Source organism: Lineus longissimus, chromosome 8, assembly GCF_910592395.1.
Source record: "Lineus longissimus chromosome 8, tnLinLong1.2, whole genome shotgun sequence".
NCBI lineage: Eukaryota > Metazoa > Nemertea > Pilidiophora > Heteronemertea > Lineidae > Lineus > Lineus longissimus.
Window position 1 is genome coordinate 9,442,541 of NC_088315.1, and position 22,841 is coordinate 9,465,381.

Sequence of the window (22,841 nt, forward strand, 5' to 3'; positions counted from 1 at the left end):
CGATTGGCCAATTAACACAGAGAATTCGTGAACATTCCTCAGATTGTAACTGTGTCAGAACATGTAGATCGTTCGACATCCCTATTACATTCAAGCACAGCATCAGGTATGGTTCTTCCAAAAGAAATGATTAGCTGATGCCTTCTGTACAAATTGTGCATATATACTGTGAATACTGATAATGACTTCATTAGGGAAACCGCGAGACCTACTGACTAGATTCAGGGAATATCTAAAAGATGTCACAGGACTCAGAAAGGTTATCAACACTTGAGCCACCGAGTCAGGTGATCGTCATGGACAACGAACATGTTGCCGATTAGAAAGACACAAAGGTGGTTACCAAAGATGATAAATAGAGATGAAAAAACGAGGGTGCATATCCCCCCCCCCCCCCCCCCCAATAACGCATATGACAGCTTTTCCTGATTTATCCGACATTCCTCTGACATAGTTGCTCGAAGAATGATTGAAGAATCGATCATCATTTTATTGTCTGGAACTGGCTATGAAATAGATATTGATGTGAATAGCACATGTAGTTGTTTTCAAGTTTCAGTCGTCGGTAAACTTTACGGCTGGTTAAATCTGTTTGTGCTCACGACATTGCTTACAAAACACATTTTCTTGTTGATCAGATTTCGATGATCAACACAGCCTTGTTGATAGGTAAAAGTTTGCTTTTACCGCCATCAAACAAGTACGAAATATCGAAAAATAAAGAACATGCAATAAAAAAAACTTTATTACTTTTATAGCCTGCAAGCACGTTGCTCAATTTTTGTATATTATGAAGACAATTAACCTCAGCTAGGGAGATTGCTGCCACGGTTCCAGCAAATGAGCCATAGCTCAATATCTGATTCAGAAAGTGCTTTCCCCACACAGAGTACCAATTCCTGGCAAGGGGACACGGTTCCCATCAGAAGCTCACTGTGAGTGCTGTGCCACTGACGATAAGCGGATCGATTTGATTTGGATAGAGCTGATTCCTCGTCATGTGATCCCGTACTCGAAAAGCAATGATTCGTTCAATCAGTTTGGATAAATGTAGAACTAGATACATGCCAGTAACTTGGTAACTCATCCTTGTCCAGAGACGGCTTTTTTAGCATTGGTTTCTCAAAGGCCGACTTTAGGCGAGAGGGAACATGTCCTTGCTGCAGTGACTTATTGAGACCGCGAATACCAAAATGGTGGTCTTCCTTGTTTTTACTGGTTTTCTCTCTCCCTCTCTCTCCGTATCCAATCTGCGGTTTCAGCAGGATAACTCGAGGACTAAACAATGTATCACCCTGAATGTATCAGGGATTGTTGATATGTGTGATGACCAGAAGTGATTTGATTATGGGCAGAAATGGATTAAAATCTGAATTTTGGCGCCGGTATTTCTAAAGTTTTGACTGCTTAATCAATTATAGTCCGAACGTCAGCTTTTGCCGAACAACTGGTGATTAAGGGGATTTGCCAATCCATTATTCGAGCGGCACCCCGCCGATGATCACCACGATATACCATACTCCCAAGCTCCAGTGGTGGGAAGGCAAACTATTGCTGAGATGACTCTCCTGCTTATTGAGCAGCACCCACTGCGTTGTCCACGCAAAGTCAGACGGCTACCTAAAATGTGGAAGAGGGAATGATTCGAGGATGCACCCACTGTTATGATTAAAAAACCTTGACGTCTGTGACTGTGGACATTAGGTCAAGGTCAAATCTGTCGATTGTCATGGAATTCAACATTATTAAATACCGCCGGAGCTAAGGTAGTCGTGTTTGGTTTTAATTCAAAGGTTTGGACTGAGCCACTTTTGTGACTTAATAACCGTTCGAGCTAAGGTAGTCGTGATTGAATGTTTGAATTGACCCACTTTCGTTACCTATTGATGACCATTAACGCTAAGTTATTCATGTTTTGCATCAAACTTCAGTTTATGAGCATTAGATTGGCCATATTTTGTGACTGTCGCACCTTCACCTTTAGAGCTAATCTAGACGTTTGGTATTAAACTTCAGCATATGAGGAGTTGGTTTGAACTGACCTACTTGTATGATCTACTGGCCCACTAAATGACAGTTCGAGCCAAGGTGGTCGTGATAAATATCAAACTTTACTTTATTTTAGGCATATTTGGACTGACCAACTTTCGTGACCTACTTATTGATGACTGCTAACGCCAAGTTATTCATGTTTGCATCAAACTTAAGCGACTCTGTGGATTACATTTCAACTGACCATCTTTCGTTACACGCTCACCTAACGACCTTTATAGCTAATCTCGACATTTTTGGCAACTTCAGCTTATGATGAGGTGGTTTGAACTGACCTACTTTCTTAACTTACTGACCTACTTATTAAGGACTAATTGACATGCCATGTTTTCTGCACCTATATTATCTTGTCATCCTTTCAGTTTTTCTTAATGACGATGGTGATTTAATTCTCCTAGATGTCAAGGACGAGGAAACGTTGCCCACCTTTGTGACCCGACAACCTGATAGTGACGACAGCTCCTGGTGTTATGACACAGTTGATACAATGAAGAATTCTATCATCGACACGGCTTACTGCAGATCAAAGATAAAACGACCAAAAAGTCAGTTACCAACAAATGCTTGAAATGTGGCAAAGAAAACGATGAAAAAATAAATTCCTATCCCTTAACTAAGGTGACATGTTTCCTTGACAACAGAGTTGTCGGTGCAACCTTCTTCTAACCAACATCGCAGTGATGGATTCTGACTCGATCATGCCATGGTTCCCAGAACCTGATGAAACACCTTGAGAGAACATTACGAGACGAATTGATATAATCGTCAAATCCGACTTTTTGTTTCTTCCAAAAATTGTGAAGAAAATGTATTCGAACCGCACTATAGATTCAAGCGATGCAGTCAAGTCATTTGCCCAAACGAATGTGGTCGCAGTTTCCACACGGTAACATAAGGCCACATCGACCACAGTCGCATTTGGCAATGAAACGGTTAACACTTAGTTTCTTCAGCCCATTGGCATAGGAATTAGTCAAGTGGAAATACTTAGACAGCACAAAATTCAAATCATCGCAACACCATGCTTTACTTAAAAAATCAATGGTACACTGTCACTGTCACTGTTACTCTCGAGTTCTTCTCTACGATAGTCAGTGAATTTTTTAATACTTGGGGGTTCCACAAAAAGTTCTGGGAGGAGTTAGCAACTCTCTCTGTTTTATGTAAATGATTACCGAAATCCATGTCCTTGTCGACTGCCAATACTGTTCGTTTCTTTATTCAGGATTGTTTTCTGTATTGTGACCACTCGACTTTCATGAATAATAGTTAAAGCTTTTTAAATTGTATTCTGACTTCACTTACTGAACTACTGTTACCTGTAAGTCATGAGTCATCACCACTTTCTAGCTGGCTGCAGCATGCCGGTAACGATAAATTCCTTTAAAATTTGGTGCTGCCATCAGCATTGTGGCAATTCCTTACCTGGAACAAAGGGTTACAACTAAACCACTCCAGCCAGCTTACTACAGCTAGTTTCAGCCTTCGCCGTATCAAACTGCCCTTCAATAGATTTCATAGTTAGCACTGTAAAGACATCTCTTTTCACTATCATGCCCATATCCATGGCCAAAAAGGCGAAAATATGTGAACAGGAGGCCATTTTCTAAGAGCGCCAAGGACATTTTGTTCATCACTTGCACCTAGAATTCATCAGTGATTTTACGTGCCCGACAAACGTCAACCTTTTCCATCTCTGTCGACATTATTATCCGCGGGGGCCAGGCGACATGATGATACACTTCGCGCATCATAAAAAACCTAGAATAGCATCTCCCTAAACTCAAGATACCTGTGTTCTTCATAATCAGAGTCTTTCTATACTGTATAGAAAGACTCTGTCATAATCAACTCAAATTGTTCATATAAAAATTGGCCCTTGATGATCAGTCGTTTGTTGTGAATATCTCCACGTGTTTCCAATACCTTTTCGTCACGGACTTGGAAACCCTTACAATATGATAGACCGTGCTGTCTAACATTTGGATGAAGTCCTTTAACTTGCTTCTGGAAATCTGGCATCTCAAATCAATATCAACATGATCAATGGCTAAGGTTGTATCGACGCGGCTCATGACGCAGCTGATTCTAAATCCAAAGAATGCTGTCAATATTTGCTCGTTATTCCTTCCAAGGACCGCAGTTAGAATTATAAGGCGGTCTGATTCCCTAAACCAATAGCTGTAACCTAATAACTGGAGATCTGTAAAGTTGATAATGGAACTAAATTCGGTGCTGGAGCCTGGGAGAGTAAAATGTTTGCTTCTTCTAAACCAGTATAAATACAATCCTGAATAATCGTTCCCTTCTTTTTCACCAATGATAAAGTACACGAAGTCTTCGCCAAGGAAAAATCTGTCGTAAGCAGACACCGGGACGTTTATTTCTATAGCGCCTTTGGACGAAGGTCTAATAACGGCGCTTTCATTCAGATTAAATGAATACATCCTAATGACAGACTGGCTATATCGCTTGCAATCAATGACTAATGTCCCGTGTCGGAGCAAAATATCGAACTTCGACACATACACCCCACTTACGCACGGGTCCATTTCCGGTATGACTAGTTTCCTAGTGCCGATGCCACGCCTGACGTCAAAGAGCATAAATGTCAGATACTTTTGCTCCTCCCAGCAACTTAAGACGATGTATCTATCATAGACCAGTGCACGGCTTGCTATATACAGTTTAGCGCACACTAATTTGTTTACATGAAGGATTGTCCTATAGGTGAGAACGAATATACCTTGCTTTGAATTCAGCCGAAACATGCACACGTTGTAATCCTGTTTACCACGGATGTCTGTCAGGACACCAATGGCGCCAGTCACGTGATTATAAAGCAACCTATCATGGCTGCCAATTTTTAATATCACAGGTGGTAGAAACATCACTCTCATTCTGCGTCTGTACCGTATCTTTCTATTACCCTTAATAATTAAGTAGTAGAACCGTTAAATGTTACACAGCTGATATTTGTTTTCTTGATACCGTCATCTTTGAGATGATTACGGTAATATTGCTGGTCATCAGCGCGCTTTTTTTCGTCATGGCGGGGGGGGGGCAAAACACCTCTTTTGTCCTCCATCTGTTTGAACATCAGCCAAAAACCGCAAAAACACGTTTTTGTAACTCTCATTTGCCCTCCCTTCCGCGCCAAGCCCCTCTAGCTACGGCCCAGTTTAATGTTTATCAAGACAGTCTGTCACTGATGTAGTACAAAGCAAGTGCACTCGAAAAGTTATATAGGTGAATGACCTAGTTTATAATGTCAGAATTTTGAGCTAGTAACTAACCGCCTGATTCCGAGATTATCCAGCTTCAAATCGAGGAGTACCTATTTCAACTGAACCCTTGTATTAACCGTCCATCAAATTGACATTTACCTCATATTGTTTTTAGTGTTTTCCAAGACACCCAAGGAGTGTATATGTTGAGATTTTTAAACTGGCATGGTGTCTCCGGCTTCAGTGTTTAAACAAAAGAAGTCAGACGAATGAGAGGAATCAAAACTCAGATGCCAACATTTTTCGTTCAAACACCAAAGCCAAAGATGCAACATCAGTTTGAAGATCTAAAAATACCTCTTTGGGTGTTTTGGCATATTCCACTGAAATTGCAAAACTGCAGATCCTGATAATGCGCACATTTAGCGTGGTCATCTTTTAATCCAGATCTTAGGAAGCCAGTCCTATCAAACAATGGTTGATGGTGGCTGATTCGAATGGCCTAATTGGCCCCCCTACAAAACCAGTCATCGTCAGGAATCGTCAACACCAGTCGTCGCTCAGCAGGGGCAGATAATACCGGCTCAAAAAGATCTCGGACATTGTTTGAGGTCCTCAAACGAAACTCGGAAAACCACCATGTGGTAGGTGAAAGTAAGTGATGCCTACTGAGAAATACATTACAGTGGACAAGTTATGATCGAGAGCCAATATTCAAGGATTTTTCTTGTTCAGTCTGCTCTTGTATATTTAACCACATACATTGTGTTTGAGTTTAAATGCTTTGAACGAATCAAGTGCAATATTTGGCCTTTCTTATTTATTAGAACACTGGCACCTGTATATTTTTCAAGACTTACGTGTGTGCAGATTTTTCTTATGTAGGCCTTTTGTAGAGGCTTGTTTTTGTTACACTCAATGACAAACCCAAAGCCTGACATCACCCCACTCTGATATTTTTTTAAGAGGACAAATTTAACTCCATAGTTTGGATTTGATATGATGACAAAAGATTTTGCCCCGCCTGAGTTGCCTTGGATTAAGTGTGTCTTAAGTAAGCTATACCCGGATGATTGTCCTTGCTTGTAATGATATACGGCCACAGTCAAATAGTTTTGACGCTGATGTATAAAACCAACTACGAATAAGCTGTGGTCGAACCAGGTTGGCTTTACTTTGTCAACATGAGGGAAGTGAAGATGCGTTTTATTAGTTAACCGTAGAACAGGCTCTGAGCCTGTTTCTACGTAGTAGTCAAAGAAAGATATACTCTGTGGGCCATCAACGCACATCATGAAGGCCTTTTCAGCAAAGTTTAAAAATAAAACCACGGCATGTATGTGGTAGTTTACTTCTTTTTCGAGACAATGCCTCCCCTCCTTGGGCAGAATTAGACTACCGTTTACAATACCCTTTGTAAAATCATACATGTAGACTTCAGGGCCATCAAAAATCAAGAGGAACTTATCAAAGTAGCTGAATGATCCTCTCGGCTTTCGCTGGAAATATGAGCCATTGTATTTCACCCGAAACACATGAGTATTTGGCTTATACTCGTAAATAAAAAAGTAAACATCTCCTGAATTTTCCAAAGATGTTGCTATAAGATACTCGAGGTTGCGGTGGTAATCTGTGATATGTTTGGGTGGTATGAGTACTGCCGGGAGATCCCGTGTATACATATACCTGTGCTGAACAGAATATCTGAGACGTCATCGAACCATTCACCTTCGCGTCAAAATCAGTGATTTCCTTATTTCGACGCCGCTATGAATGCTCGCTGTACATAATGTCCTCGCAGTTATCGGTGTTATACCACAATTAACCTACAGTGGTGACCTATCACCATCCGGAGACTAATAGATTCCGATCCCTAAACAGTTTTATCGGTATACCATGTAACACAATAGAAACAAAGCTCTCCAATTACAGTAATGGAGGGTACAACTGCCCAGTAACACAATGAGTTAATCCGCGCCTCTGACATTCCAAATTCTTAGTATTCATTTATTCTTGATTCTTCGCATTTAAATTTCAGGTGTGGTTTATCCCCGAGACATGAAAAGCTGATACATTCAGTGCAAATTGCGAAATCTATAATTGCTGATAACGATTACATCTGGGAAACTGCAAAGTCCTTTTGACCAGACTCGGGGAACATCTAACAGATGTCACCGACAGGACACGACACTTGAGCCAACTTAACGAGTCAGGCATTCATCATTGCAGCGGCGTAGTAACCTGTTTGGGAGGGGGGGGGGGGGGGGGGGGGGCGGTAAAATGACAGACAACGAATCTAAAGGGCCGAGTTCTAGAAAAAGTAGCAGGAGAAAACTTCCGTTGATGGCGCCGGAAATCTGACCAGTTGATGCCTTCGAGAGAAAATGGAAATTACAGAAATTGTAAGCTATTTGAAGCAAGCTCCAAACAACCTTCTTGACAATTCAACATGCTCAAAAGAAAACAGATGGGGTTGTTTTGATGGCCTATTACCTTCTTTTGAAGCATTCGTGATCCCTGATGGTAACCAAGCTCACCCTTTTCCATACACCTACCATTGCGCTTACTCAATTCGCAATAACTGTCTCCGACGTGCCAATAATTAACAGTGAGACATCCTTTTGTTATCAGACATATGGCAACACACATGATTTGGCTTAATGTTTGGCCCTTCATTTTTAGATCGACATGTTTAAAACTTAAGTTATCGACAACATGTTCAAAAACCGCCTGTCTCATAGCAACACCCATGCTGATCTCTTTATCTCTGATTCATTCCCATTTCAGTGTCCTATGAATAAAATGTAACATCAGACGAATGTCTTCTGGTAACGATAAGGAAGTGTGTCAAACTTTCTTCGTCCCATAGAGGTACTTTGCTATTATATCTGCTGATAAGGATGACCAAAACGCTTCTCAATATAGACGTTACAGATAATTTGATTAACATTCTTCTAAAACGACTCTTAAAGTATGGTTTGAAAGGCAAATTGCATTTTGCCGGCAGATTATGGAATTTGCCTATCGAACCTTGCCAATAATACAGCAAGGGTAAGCGATGCCTGCTGATTGTAGTCTGTAGACTGAAGCTGGTTCTTTAGTTTAAACCATCAATGGATGCAGTCACTACGTCATTCGAATGTGAAGACCGAGTGGCGAAGTGACCGGAAATCATGATAACTCAAACTGTCATTTTGGGACTAACGTCATACTTTACGGGTCTTGCGTGAAAATGGCCACAGTGCATCAAAGAAAGACAAGGACTATTTATTCGCGAGTCCCGTAATGCAATTGCTTTGCCACACTGTGTTTTAAGTAAGCCCTCATTTAAATTTCGACCCCTACCCAACCTTATAATCCTAACCCTCCCCAAATGCTATTCCTAACCCTCTGTTTCGACTTCTTTATATATTAGAAAACGGCGTTATTCGTTATTTAGCACGCCCAACTCTTGGCGCTCTTTCCGCAATGCCGTTCCTCGTCCCCGCGCAGCGCGTCGTCGCCACTGCATGGATCCGCTCGAAGTGATTGTTTCACGGAGAGCTTTAATACCTTGATCCAGTTGATAGTTAAATGGGAATAGCGTGATAATTCAGTCAAACCTTGAATTGTTTTAAAGCTTATGTGGAAGTTGACTTTTGGAACTACTATCGTAGAGTGGAAGATGACTTGGTAGACGACAGCTTGGTATGTGATGCCTTTCCTTTCAATTGGTTAAAAAACTTATTTGTTTCTGCCAACGAGCAAGACTTCCTAACGGAAAAAACCCTTCAAAATTACCCGTTACGTTCGTCATTCAAACATTTTGTGAAAGCATGATGTCAACATCTCCAACCATTTCGGAAAAATGTAAAGTTTTAGACTGTATTTGGAATTTAAATTATACTTATACGAAGTGGCCTTTAGAAATAAATGACTCAGGTCTCACTCCACACTTTCAAAATCGGCCAAATATGTCCATCCCCGGACGTAGTTCGTTTATAAATGGTTTGTTCCTTTGAATTATCCGTGCTGTGTCTACCGATCGAGTTAGTTTATTATGCAGAACAGCTTTAGTGAGGTAGAGCTACAGATATTTGCCTCCTATCAACCAAAGTGTGTTGGGCGCAATGATTTCTTGATGCGACTGGGGCGTTTAGTGACACAGAGCGTGGTACAGCGTGCGTTCTCCCGCCAAATTGATACGAGCGTTTTGGGCCAAGTTTGATTCAACGGGCGAATAGACCGCTTTGCGCCGTTTTGACCACGGATTTTTTGGGAATTTAAATGTCCAGTCTCATGGTGGTTAGGTTATGAGCCAGAAAAATTTTCCCTTTGAGTATATGGGGCGGCAACTTGGCAGAGCTCGGTAAATTCTTGGCCTGATTTTTGGCCACCGAGCAGGATTTGCACACATCCTCGGCGACACCCATCGTCTCGCTTGGGAGTATTGGGAGAGACGAACAACTTTGCTTGAAAGTTGTTCAGCGAGAAAATGGTGAAGCCAAAAAAGGGGAGGAGGGAGGGCAAAACTTAACCGTGCGGGGGTTGAGCCTTCTAACCCGACGGGGGGCACAAGCAGTCTAGCCGAAGTGTAGAGCACCTCACTTGCAACACCTATCCTAGACAGGAGAGAGAATAGTGAACGAGGCCGAATGGGTGGGCATATTTATACTACCGCTCGACGTTAGGTGTCGCCAGGGGTGTGCACACATCCTCGGCGACACCCATCGTCTCGCTTGGGAGTATTGGGAGAGACGAACAACTTTGCTTGGAGTGGCGAAATAAAGGGTTTATCCCTTTTCCGAGGACTTCTTGGCCTCCATACCCCAAAACTATCCCAAAACTCCCAAAACCTCCGAACGGTAGAGCCACCGCAAAGGAACAGAGAACGAAAAGCGAAACAAAAGAAGAGACTGAAGCAACCAGAATGATTAAGCAAAGAGAGTTTTATTAATGAGTATACACGAGGGAGAAAGATTTAGAAAATATCTTGGTCCCAAAATCGCATTTATATGATATCCGAGTTAACATTTCGAGATTGACCTGTCATATATAGCAGAACTTTACAACAATTTAATTACAGTGCAGATATAGCCCAAAAAGGCTGTAACAGTCGGAGACATGCTCGGCCGCGAGCAGTAGGCCCAATAACCTAGAAATGAATGGCATAAACACGATAATCACCTGGGAAAGCACAGCTATACGGCGGGGGGCAGTTGGCTGAAAGTTGAGGACCTCCCGAAACTACTTCCCAGCTCGTCGGCGAAGGGAACAACGGATGCGAGGCGCTGTGCGGTTTCAGCAGCATCTTCTAGAGACGCCTCTCTGGTGTAATAATCACATGTATTCTTTGAGAACCAGCCGACGTGCTTCATGGCCTCTTCGCTTGACTCTGCGGCTCCAGAGAGCTTTAAGGTAATAGCGCAACCGGCTCTCAAGCTGGGGGGGGGGGGGTTTCGCCCTCGTAAATGCCGAGTGTCGTGAGATATAGGACGAAACGAGAATACATGGCAGAGTAACCTACGCTCTTGTCCAACACCCTGCCAGACTCCGCGACAACCCTAAATAGATAGCCGAGCGAGAGATTTGCGCCGAAAGATCTAGCCCATTGTATGTATCTTTCGATGGCAAGGACTGGGCATACGAGCTTATCCTCGCATCTTTTGATTACAAAAGTATTGCATTTACCGTCAGTTCTGCGGATGACCTTTGTGAAGGAATGTGATGTAGCAAAACCAGAGTTATCAGGGAGGTAACGAACACCCTGACTAGGCATTCGAGCTAAATCGGAGAGCCTATCGCCTGCAAAAAATTGTAATTTGAAAAACGCTTGATCTCTGACTAGGACGAAGTATTGCTTAAGGGATAGATCTGGCCTTTGGAATTGATTGTCGCTGTAAGCAGATAATTTTTTTAGTTTAGAAAGGAAGAAAGGTTTGGCCTGTTTGGGCAAGATTTGGGCCTTCGCCTGCTCTTCAGAGACTTGTTAAAGATAACGTTTAACTATTGAAGCCTTCGCTGGGTTGCCTATACAACCGAGCCAATCCTTACCCCTTCCCTCGTCATCAAAAATGGAAGCCAATTTCTGCACCAGATTAACCACAGATCCCGACGCCAGCCTAAGGGGGCAAGCACAACGGGGCTTGCCCTTTTCACCGAGAAAAGGACAAGCTATCTTGTGGACCTTTGTTTTACCGTTATTATCTCTCCAAACGAGAAATTTTCTTACATCGTTCGGAGTACAGGAATGCAAAGTGGGCTTGAGGGGGAGTTGAGACAGGAAATTAGAGAGACTAGTATGAATGCTGCACTTCCTTTTGACGCTGTCTGAAGTAGCGCTAAGCTCGTCTAAATACCGAAGGCGACTATCAATATCCCGTAAATTGACTTCACCGAATGGCGATCTTTTTGTCGACACCTGAAACGATAGGGCGATAGGGCGCGTTATTTGAAAGATAACCTGTACACGACTAGAGCGAACTTTAGGCCAAAATTGTCTAAAATAAAACCTTGCTTAGAGGGGATGTTAACGATACCCTTATCCCCAATACGCCCTAGGGCGAATGATGAGCGGCGGTGATCGGTAAGCAACGGCAGAGCAACTGAAGATGATGGTGCCATTTGAACTACCATTGTGACAAAGGGCACTGTTTGCTGCCTTAGGAAACGGATTAAGGGTAGAACGAGATTCGGCGGAGGGAATACATATGGATTCCGCTCTTGGGCCAACGTTTGAGCAAAGACGTTTATGCCGGACGAATTTGGGGTTGGCGTAGGGGTGAAATGCCTCAAAGGGGCGCCTGATGGGGCTGACATAACGTTCGAATCCAAAGCCATGAGATCTGTAGAGTGCGGGCCATAAGCCGACTCTACTCTGCGTCAGGACGATGCTGATAACATCGTGTGGGATATATTCAGCGATCTAGATGGGGCGTCCGCAGGGTTTTGCGCCGAAGGGATGTAAAGCAGGCGGAGATCAATACTCAACTGGAAGACGAGCTGGAAGATTTGTTTTAGAATGTCATTTAACGGAGACGATTTAGAACCTTGGTTTCGCCAAGCGAATATTAAAGGTTGGCTGTCAGTCATGACGTCCACTCTACTATTGGAAATTGAAGATCGTAGAGACTGGAGGGCTTTTAATAGCGCATCGGCTTCTTTTAACAGGATTGGACGGGTGTCAGAATTTGCCCAAAAGTCAGAAAAGCACAAGCCTTTGTTTTCGCTTTGCCCCCCCCCCCCCCCCATAATCGTAACGCCATATTTGTAGAGCGAGGCGTCAGTTGCTATTGTCACCTGTTTGTGTGATTCGGACTTCCAAGAGAGACAGCCATCCCAGAAATCTAGGAATCTCCAATGTTCTACTTCCTTGCGCAGGCCGCCCTCAATCTTTACTTCCCGAGCATTCTTTATGCCTACAGAAATAGCTTTATTGACCTCCCTGGTATACAGAGCCGCTGCCGGCACGGCCAACACCATGGACACACACTTTCCCGCAAAGCGCTGAAGGGTTTTGATATTACTTTGTGGGAGGGACAAAATATGCTCGCGAAGCGAAATGAAATTTGATTTTTTGTCAGGGGGAAGGATGTAGGCCTGTTTTATCGAATCGACCATGAAGCCTAAATGCTTGAGCAAAGTAGTGTTTAGGTCGAGGCTGACTTTGTGGAGGGAAAATGTGTAGCCCAGTCTAGTTAAGAGCTGTAATAGACAGTAGCAGACGACGACGATCGTTATTTTTAGCGCGATGGCGTGAGAATTAATCGTTTCCACCGCGAATCTATCATCAATGTATTGCGTTGTCCTGATACCAAAAGAGCGCAGGTAATTTGTTGCGACCATCCCCACCGACTGATAAATGAAGGCAGAGGCCTTCCAACCAAAGGGTAACGTTTTACACTGCATAACCCACCCGCCAAACTGGATGCCAAAGTATTTCCTAGACCGCTTGGAGATAAAAATATGGTCATATCCCGATTTTTCGTCAGTGGAGATCATTCTAGCATTGCGGTCGACTAAACGGTAAACGTGGTTGAGGGTTTCTAAATGAAACGGGCTGTTTTTAATCCAGAGATTGAGGAATCGCTCATCGTGGCATAATCGAGGTTTAGAAGGTTCTACGGTTAAAGGCATTATGATGAAAGGCATATCGCATTCACCAACTTTACCAAGGAGTTCTATTGCACCAGACTTTATTCTTTGCTCTAGCTCATTAGCGATGAAATTAGCAAAATTTGCAGATGTGGAAAAATTTTGAAAAAATTTTGAAGGGGGAGCGTCAGACTCGTATGCCTCACCCTTAAGATTACCCTTATACGGTATGAAAAAAATCAGAAACATCAACACCATGGCGAATCCAAGAAAGAATTACGTTTGCAGGCGGATTGTCATGCTGAACTAGCAGGATTATTCTCTCCCATTGCTCTTTAGCATCATGCAGCTGTCCAGCTAGGAAATATTCTGGGTCTCTTAAAGGTAACACGTTAGAATCAAAAGGGGCGTTGTCCAGCAAGACAGCTTCAAAATCCAGGTTCACGTGGACCGAAGGCTGAGTTTCCCGTCCTGCAAGAGTTGTCCATACCGCAGACGAGCGTTTAGAATCGAGAGCTGATAAGGGGTCGAAAGACACTTGCAATTCCCAATCGGGCACTTTAAACCCCAGAGAAGAAACGACCTGAAAATACAATGAGATAGCGGTTACTAACGACGGCTATCGAACTGTAAACGGTATGGACATGAAGGACAGAAAACTCAGTCTCCGACCCACGTGAAGGCAGAGCTCCACTAGGGCAGGCGCCCTGGGTACGGAAACCGAAAGAAAAAAGGTGGCAAACTAAATGGGCGGCTTGGCCTGCTTCATTTTGTCACAGTCACGTATGTAGTGGTCCGGGGAGTGACAGAAATAACTAGAACTGGCAAAGCCAGATCGACGGTTTTCGTTTGGGGAAACTGGTATTGGCACCTGGAGGTCACATGATGTAACATGTCAGAGGAGAATGAGGAGATTGATGTTCACACCAGAACCCAGTGGGCTATTGCTCAATAAATTTGGCTTTCGGAGCTCAGTGCGACACAGACCAGTATGTTTTGTGCGCCTTCTTATTTCTGCATCCTCCATGATGAAACCAATCCCATTTCAATCGGATGTAGCATATAGGAGAAAAAAGCCTGCGGTTTACCTACCTAACCTAGGGTAACCGCTAAAAAAGCGACGAAGTTAACTTTGCTGGTCAATACTACAAAAGTAAAATCAGTAGCCTGTGCCTCTTTGCACTTCCACAATTGCTGATTTCTTTTGAGAAAAAACTTAATTACCTACCGACCCAGTCGAAATCGAATGTCGAATGCAAAATGGCGAATTGTTAATGACAGCCTACTAAATTGCGACAGTAACCGACAACATGGCTCTCGATTCAAATCACTATCTAAACTATCAATAAATGCCACAAAATGTATACAATTTATTAAAATCCAGTTTGTAGATTATTAAAAAATTAATAAGGATTACCCGTTGCAATAAAAAACTGTTGTGGAAAGTTGTCTTAGAGTGTCGAATAGGGTCGCAAATTAGTAAGACCCAATGTGATTCGCGTCATTAGTTTGGTTTCAGAACCCACCGCTAGGGCTAGAAGGGTAGGTATCTTGGCTTGCTCAGGATCTACCATTCGCCGAAACCAAACGCCACCTGGCGTTAAAAGGAGTAAGCTCCACAAACGCTCGCAGTGCCGTTATTTTACCCTTTTGGTGTTTGTCGCTTTTTCAGTCAGCGCCATCTATCGTCAAAACTACTGACAAATTTTGCGTTGCCACTTAATATATATTGTTTCATGCTAAAATTGCATTTTCTCCCTTACGCCAATCCCGATTTGCATGAAACTTTCTTTATCCGAAGCGGAACTCTAATACGCACAAAACATCAGGAGACACGTCACCCCGATTTTGTCAACGGTTTCGACGATAGAGGGCGGTTAGTGAAAAAAAGTAAAAAAATCCATTAAATGCCACCTATTATCAAAACCTGTAACTATAACGTGACTTCGTTTGTAACATCTTGTGGGTAATGAGATTCTGCATCAGATGAAATTAATCTGATTCAATTCGGAGTTCGCATTCGGAAGTTATAGCTCTTGTAAGAAAAACAAGATGGCTGGTCTGGAGGCCATATTGAATATCCGATCGCAACCAAAACCTATATATTCCCTGGACATCATAGGGAGGCATTGTTCTATGCCACTAGAATAAACTCAAAGGCTCGCAGTGCCGATATTTTACCATTTTGGTGTTTGCCCCCTTTTTTCAGTCAGCGGCATCTATCGTCAAAACTGTTGACAAATTTTGGGTCGCCACCCTGTATATTTTATGCGCAACAAGATTCTGCATCAGTTGAAAGTAGTTTCGTTCAAATCGGAGTGCGCATTATGGAGAAAAAGCCATTATTAGATTTTCACTTAGCGCCCTCTAGCGGCCGACCCCCTCAATGAATTTCGTAATTAGAGCAAGGAGGATCAACTTCAGACTTGGGCCTATCATATGAAATAAGTTCCACATCTACAGCTATCACCATCTCTGAGATTTGCTCTGCACAAAAATCCGTAGAAAAAAGAAAGAAAGAAAGAAAGAAAAAACACAAGCAAAGCAATAGGTTTTCGTTTTTTGAGAAAAACGAAAACCTAACAAGTGTAGGCAGCTCTGCCGCCGTAAGTACTCCCTGGACCACCACGGAAAGGGCGCCCCCATTATATCCTCCACCGTTTTGAGTAATTTGAATACCCTCTACCACCCGAATTAAGTAGCGAGGAAAGCAGTTGAGAGATAGCCAGTTGGGGGTATAGATCCGCCAGGGGCGACTTGGCCTCTCGAGGAGGGGATTGCTATACAGGCTTAGGGGGACGCTCTGGAGAAAACTGTGGAGGCATTGGCTTTGGCTTGAGGCATTTAACTAGCGCCTTGGAGATCACATCGGCAACCCCTCCCCCTAACACGCCGCAATGTCTACTTTTCCCTGGTGCCTTCTGGCTTGCCGGTAGAGATCCTCATAGAGGCTGGAGTCCTTCGATTTTGTCGCAGCCGCCGTTGTTGCCAACTCGTCCAAGAAGAGTAAAAGAAGAGACTCATTCGGCTCTTGCTGGAGAGCCAGGGACCTCACCTTCTCTTTAGCAGCCTGCGTTGCGAAATCGGTGTCAGAAGTTTTTTGAACTTTGGCGGCAGGAGGGAGCGGCAGAGGGGAAGCAACAGCGTCCGCGTCAGAGGACGACAGGGGCTCGGCCGCCGAAGGAACCGCGGATGGAGGTGCAGGCTTGGACTAGAAAGAAAAGAACACGACTCATTTTACTGTGGGAGACAGGGAGGGACTCGGACCGGAGGCGGGATGTATGGAACGATCTGTCATTAAGTACTTACATATAAATAATCTTAGCGACTACGACTGGTACGTAAGCCAACGAGCTTTGTGAGAAAGCCTCAGACGTGGAAAGAGAAAATCGCTCATAGCTTAACCGAGCTTACCCTGAGAGACTGGCCGGTGGGCTGACCAATGGAGTTGGCGAGGACAACCGTATGATGCAAAAGTAGAGGGGTCGAATCCTGATCTCGCCCTAGCATTTTTAGTGTATCGTCGGTGTCTTCTCCCGTCAACTTGGAGAAGTGGAATTGCATTCTATCCATTGACATGCCGTCCAGCGGTTCATCCTTTGAAATTCTAGCCAATTGTTTTGGGGACTCCGCAGCTGCCATCGCTTTAAAGAGCGGCAATAAGTTTTTACCCCGCAGAGAGTGACGCTTTTTCAAAGTAGTAGGGAGAACCATCTGAAAATATAAGCAGCGGTATAAATGAAGTGCAAAGGATAGGACCGTAACAAAGCGAGTAAACAATCACCGAGAAAAAAGGCCATAATACAGAAGTTAAATAGGCCTAACGGGCTTGCATAATATAACAAAGGAAGAGTAACAAGCATAAGCTCCAGTCCGAGCAAAGCACCTCGTAGGCCGACTTCGATTGCTTACTCCAGGCATGGAGGTATTATTAAGATACCTCCATGCTCCAGGGAAGAGTGCGAGTGCCCGAGCGTGACGTCACCGATGAGGTAATGCGTGCTCTGCGCATGTCGAGTGAGGGGAACAATCGAACGGCCCGCGAGAATGGAGTAGCGAATAATCATGGCGGCGCCGAACTTAAATCGTGAGTTTGTGATAAGTTTTTTCCAATTTGACGAGTTACTCCAGCCCCCAAACGGTCAATTCCTCGGCAAAACATCGTTCATGATCGCTGCTGCTCTGACATTATGCATGCGAAGGTCTAAAGTCCCAAAGATCCAAGGATTCTGCGAAGATGTTGTGCCCATGTTCAGCCTGCGTGACTTTTCAATGCATTTTCGATTCAGCAAGGGCATATTTGTCTCTGTTCTGAATGAAATTCAGGAAGACTTGGTTAGCAACCACTTTGGAGGCAGGGATCCCGTCAGCCCCGAGAAGCAGTTACTTGTATTCATGTGGTACATAGTCAACCAAGAATCTATGAGGCAAATAGCTCTCCAGTTTGACTTGTCTATATCGACCGTGTGCTTGAAATTCAAGAAAGTAGCCCGAGCCATCATCCGCAGATTTATTCAGGTGTGTGTACAGTGTAGTATTTGCCCTGTGTAGGTCCAGGCTTTTTCTTCCTTTACAACAACGACAAATTCATTGCTGAATAAAATTCGTTCGTTGGTTGCCGAGTGTTGCTCATGCTGCTGGCTGGCTGGCTGTGTTTTGAAACGAATGAACACTGGCCAAAATCGTATGGAAAATCTTAAGAAAAATCAGCCTAGCCTAGCAACGACTAGCCAGGCCCAACAGAGACAGCTTTGAGCTTGGCTTATTCAAAACCTTGTCCTTTTTAATTTCAGGTAATCAATTGGCCGACCGTACAAGAACAGGCCCAGATATCAGCAGCGTCTGAGGCAACCAACCAGCTACAGGGTGTCATTGGGTTACTCGATGGGACGCACATTGAGCTGACTGGCTGTATTGGAAGGGATCAGGACTACATCAACATATCCAGATATCCATCAATGCAGTTGCAGGTATAATGTCATAATCACTGATTTTATGTGTCAATTTTACTTAGATGAAGATCCATGCAGTCACCCTTGCAGGTTAATTGTCTTCAGTTGGATAGAATGGCCCTGAAATCTACAATGATTTTTGAAGGTTGTGAGACATCAATTCAATTAATAGAGTAAAATGAATAAAAACTCACATCAAGTTAAGGCCACATTGAACTAGAATGTTGAATCCTACGTTTTATCTTTCCCACCATTTGTCTTCTCATGTTTTGATGGTTTGCTTTCAGCTTGTGGTAGACCACAAATTAATGATTAGAAATGCAACTACAGGTTGGCCTGGATGTGCCCATGACGCCAGGGTGCTTCGCAATAGTGCTCTGTTCGAACGTGCTGAGGCTGGTCAGGCAGTGGCAGATGGCAACATAATCTTGGCAGATTCTGCCTATCCGCTGAAGCGTTGGCTGATTACACCATTCCAGAACAATGGAAATTTGACAAGAGAGCAGCGAAATTTCAACCGCAGGATATCAGGGTGCCGACAAAGTGTTGAAAGGGCCATTGGTCATCTGAAGGGACGGATGAGGAGGTTGAAAGAGGTCATGGGGCATGATGCTGATGAGGTCGAGGAACTCATCATGGCAGCATGCATTCTGCACAATCTTTGCATCATTGAGGATGATGACATTGATCATTATATTGATATGGACCTGCCACCTCATCCAAATCGTTTACCAAATATGATCCGAAATGCTCGTGATGGAGTGGTGCGTCGACAACAAGTGATGCACGAAATCAATCAGCTGAGAGATGCGGTCTAAACCATTTATTTTGCAAGGACTATGTAAAATGATCCAGACATTTGTGACTGCATATGTAATTCAAAATCTTTGCATTTCTTATACATTTGGTTTGTCTTTGACCCATTCTTTCTCCAAAGGATGAACTTTAGGATGGAAATTCTTGCACCCAAAAGTGACAATTGTACCCACATCCTGACATGAGTATATCTCATAGATATGGACAGTACTAGTATGTATTTTGTCCCAGTGTAATACCAGTAACCATTGTACTCAAATCATACTAAGGTATGATTCTGTTCATTCAGTGAGTCTGGCCACATGGTAAAATGTGCTATGTTTGTAAAACGTACTTTGATAAATATGTTGAGCAAATTAGTTTCCTGTACATTCATTTCAGTCATTCTGGTCCATCAGAGGTTTTTAAATGAAGGCAACACCCCTTTTCTTTTCAAAACTCTGATACTGGATTGCAATTGGTCTGGCAAAAATTGAAGGATGTGATGCATGACCATGTACATGTATGTGCAAACAGGTAGCCTGTCTTCCTGGCTGCCACTTGGGATCCACCACTGGAGCACAAGATTTGTCCCTGCTCCCATGGTCCCTGGAGCAACTTCCCAGTGAATGTTTGAGTAAACCACAGATTCCCAAATCACTCTGCCCTCAATGATGTCCCTATCCATTGACTCCTTAGACAACAATGAGGTCTTGTTATCATGTCCTAGGAAGAAAGTGAGGACAATGTTCATTTCCCAGGATGGATGTTACCCAGTCCTCCAATATTTCCAAAGACGACCTGGTCCTACAAGAGATGTCTTTCCTAAAGTAGGAGTTCCCACCATTGATACTCTCTACTCCCTACACGCAGAAGACAAAGGTGCAGGCCTACTTTGTACAAACTGTGTTGTTTAGGCCCTTTCAGTGTCTGAGAACGCATTACAACCGATGTCAGCTAGCAATCCGATAACTATTGTTCTAGTTCTACTTCATTTAGGGATATTTGGTAACGAACAGAAGAAATACGGCCAAAAACAGGGTTTTTTTTCATCAGAAAACGTGCTTACAAGCTGCTGGCAGCCATGATTAATCACGTGTTCTGCGGGTAATTCAAAACCCACTCCTGTGCGGTCCAGGGTAGTCCTCGAGGAACTAAGTAGGTCAAATATGACGTCACTCGGGTAGTCACCCGAGCAAAATTCTATGTTCGATTGCTCCCCGAGTCACTCGGGGAGAACTCGAGTAAGCAATCGAAGTCGGCCTACATTACAACATACGAGGGGCCTGCCTTCGCGTGCCAAACAAAGGGCCATCTAGACGCCACCCCGGGTAACGTACAAGGGCCCTCACAGCGACTCATGCACTCAGAAGAAAATGTCTGGGGATAAATCCTGAAACCATCGAGCGTGGCTCTCCCACCAGAAGGAGCAAAAAATTGCCGCCAGCCAAAGCTTGCAACGGTCTGTACCCCAGCCAAAGCTTGCAAGGTAATATATACGCCCCAGCCAAAGCTTGCAAGGCTATCGCCAGCAAAAGCTCGCAACGATATACAGATATACGCCCCAGCCAAAGCTCGCAAGGCCACCGCCAGCAAAGCTCGCAACGGTGTGAATCAAAGAGACCGGCCGTACACACAACAAACGTTAGAAAACTGTCACGATAACCCGAAAAAAGTGAGGAAAACGGGAAATGCGAAAACAAAAATCGGAATAAATAACAAAGTGCCGAGAAAAAACGGCCAGAAGGAGCGATATCCAGGGAAAGAGAGAAAACGAATATCCAAGGAAGAATCCGCGTGGAAAACCTACCGTGAAATGAGGAGCGGCGAACAAAAGACTGCCTAGACAGACGGCAGGAGAGAGAATAGTGAACGAGGCCGAATGGGTGGGCATATTTATACTACCGCTCGACGTTAGGTGTCGCCAGGGGTGTGGGGAGTATCGAAGGTGGCGGCACCTAATGGTAATGAAAAGAAAAGAATGCACTGAAAGTGCCTTAGAAAGCTTCATTCGGACTCCATAAAAATGTGCAGGTATGAGCACATGGCACCAGTAGTTTCGTCTCAGCATAAATCGGAGTCGAGTGATCCCCTCTGGGTGATGCCTTGTGGGTCACTCCAGGTACTGGTTTGACGTTACGTCTGATGGATTTAATGAAACGACAGAGTGAGACCTCATCGCGTGATCAAAGAAATGAATGAATAGAAAAAGCATGATTTAAAATCAGAAATAAACGCAAACCACGATGAAAGGTAATAAATTGTGGCAAAACGATAGCACTCAAGAAGAAAGAAAACATATTTTTATTCATTTCTTGCCTAATCCCAAACAGGACGCTTTTAGTGGCAATCGAAACGCTGTGCGCCCCAAAAGTGAAAATTAGGGCATTATTTTCCAACCATCCTTACAGGAAAACGATAAGAATATGGTTAGGGCATTATTTTCCAACCATCCTTACAGGAAAACGATAAGAATATGGTTAGGAAAGCTTTATTCAAAATTGTCCATTTCTATCCAAATTTATGACAGATTCGTTCTTATCGCATGCAGAACTTCCAAGTAAACATGGGAAGTGGTAACTTATACAGACATGATACATCATCTTGGAAATTCAAGGCATATATTATTCATTCCAGAATTTGTGCAACCTCCGTGTTGTTCGGGAAAATTCACCAAAGTATTACAACATTGAGGCAGAAGGTTGCATTGCTAACAAAAGAACGATCTGGGCAGTGCTAATCTTCTCATCTGCTATCACTACGACATATAGCGAGAAAGATCACCTCCTTTATACCTACACTCAACTCCTTTTCTGCTTCTACGATGTTTCGGTAATTTTCAGTTTGCTATGGGCGTAGCCGTTGAATGAAAATGATTTATCTTTATCTCCCTACAACTGTATTAAAAACCAAAAATCTACGTTAATATTTCTCGAGCTTTCTACAAGAACAACAACACAGGCTACTATGTCCATATCATTACGTTACAGGCATCGATGTAGGAAGAGTATGTCATTTCTGTTGCACACGACGTTGAGACGTTCGGGCTCTATGAAAATAGTGTTGCACTCGTGGCGATGACTTGACTGTTACACTCGGTTACTCCAAACCCAGGTGAGGGTTACAACCGTCGCCAAACATAAAGGAAATATTGGCATTTGTTGCAATAACATGTTTTCATCATCTATCTTCTACCAACACATGATCATACCAGAGAATTGAGAAATAGGACATGACTGATTTGAGGTAACCTCTAATGGAACAACGCAGTCTTGTAGGCTTGTCCTCATCACAGTCATAGCTGTCTGCTCACGTTATCTTTCAAACCATGCAGTAAATCATACTTTGGGTAACTTCGTTTCAACTGTTTCAATTGTTTCAATTGTTTAATTTCTTTATCATGTTTAGAACATATCATATATTTTTGTATTGAATTCTGCTAAATCAATACAGACATATTGCGCTTGATTCTAAAATACCTTGGTACCGTAAAGTCAACTTTTAAATGGAAAATGCATAAGCCTCGTTCTGAGAGCGGAGTGTTTTGGACACGCAACCAAGATGCTCTACCAAAGTTCCCTCGGGTTGCACTAAAATGTGGAAACCATGCACACGTCACGTCAATGGAATTTCAGCTCACTTCAGAAGTTTGAGGCTCTCAAAACACTGCTTCAAACACAAATCAGTCAAGGAAGGATCAACCACCCTAAGTTTTTTAATGAGCACTACACATATTTCCCGA

At 43.3% G+C, this 22,841-nt stretch overlaps 1 protein-coding gene and 2 pseudogenes across 1 annotated transcript; 1 reads left to right on the forward strand and 2 right to left on the reverse strand.

Moving 5' to 3' along the window:
* Positions 1–10,459: 10,459 nt before the first annotated feature.
* Positions 10,460–12,098, reverse strand: LOC135492566 (uncharacterized; annotated as a pseudogene).
* A 42-nt stretch (positions 12,099–12,140) lies between these two features.
* Positions 12,141–17,066, reverse strand: LOC135492568 (uncharacterized; annotated as a pseudogene).
* A 351-nt stretch (positions 17,067–17,417) lies between these two features.
* Positions 17,418–19,122, forward strand: LOC135492569 (uncharacterized). The gene is made up of 3 exons (XM_064779112.1): positions 17,418–17,870; positions 18,146–18,322; positions 18,592–19,122. Exons 1-3 carry the CDS (start codon positions 17,418–17,420, stop codon positions 19,120–19,122), a joined length of 1,161 nt encoding a protein of 386 aa, XP_064635182.1.
* The last annotated feature ends 3,719 nt before the right edge of the window (positions 19,123–22,841 follow it).

What these genes read in the sequence shown, in the direction of transcription:
- LOC135492569 (XM_064779112.1), top strand. Translation starts at nt 17,418, where the DNA reads ATGGCGGCGCCGAACTTAAATCGTGAGTTTGTGATAAGTTTTTTCCAA. An exon ending in TCATCCGCAGATTTATTCAG is followed by an intron (nt 17,871 to 18,145) that starts GTGTGTGTACAG and finishes TTTTAATTTCAG; the next exon opens with GTAATCAATTGGCCGACCGT. An exon ending in ATCCATCAATGCAGTTGCAG is followed by an intron (nt 18,323 to 18,591) that starts GTATAATGTCAT and finishes GTTTGCTTTCAG; the next exon opens with CTTGTGGTAGACCACAAATT.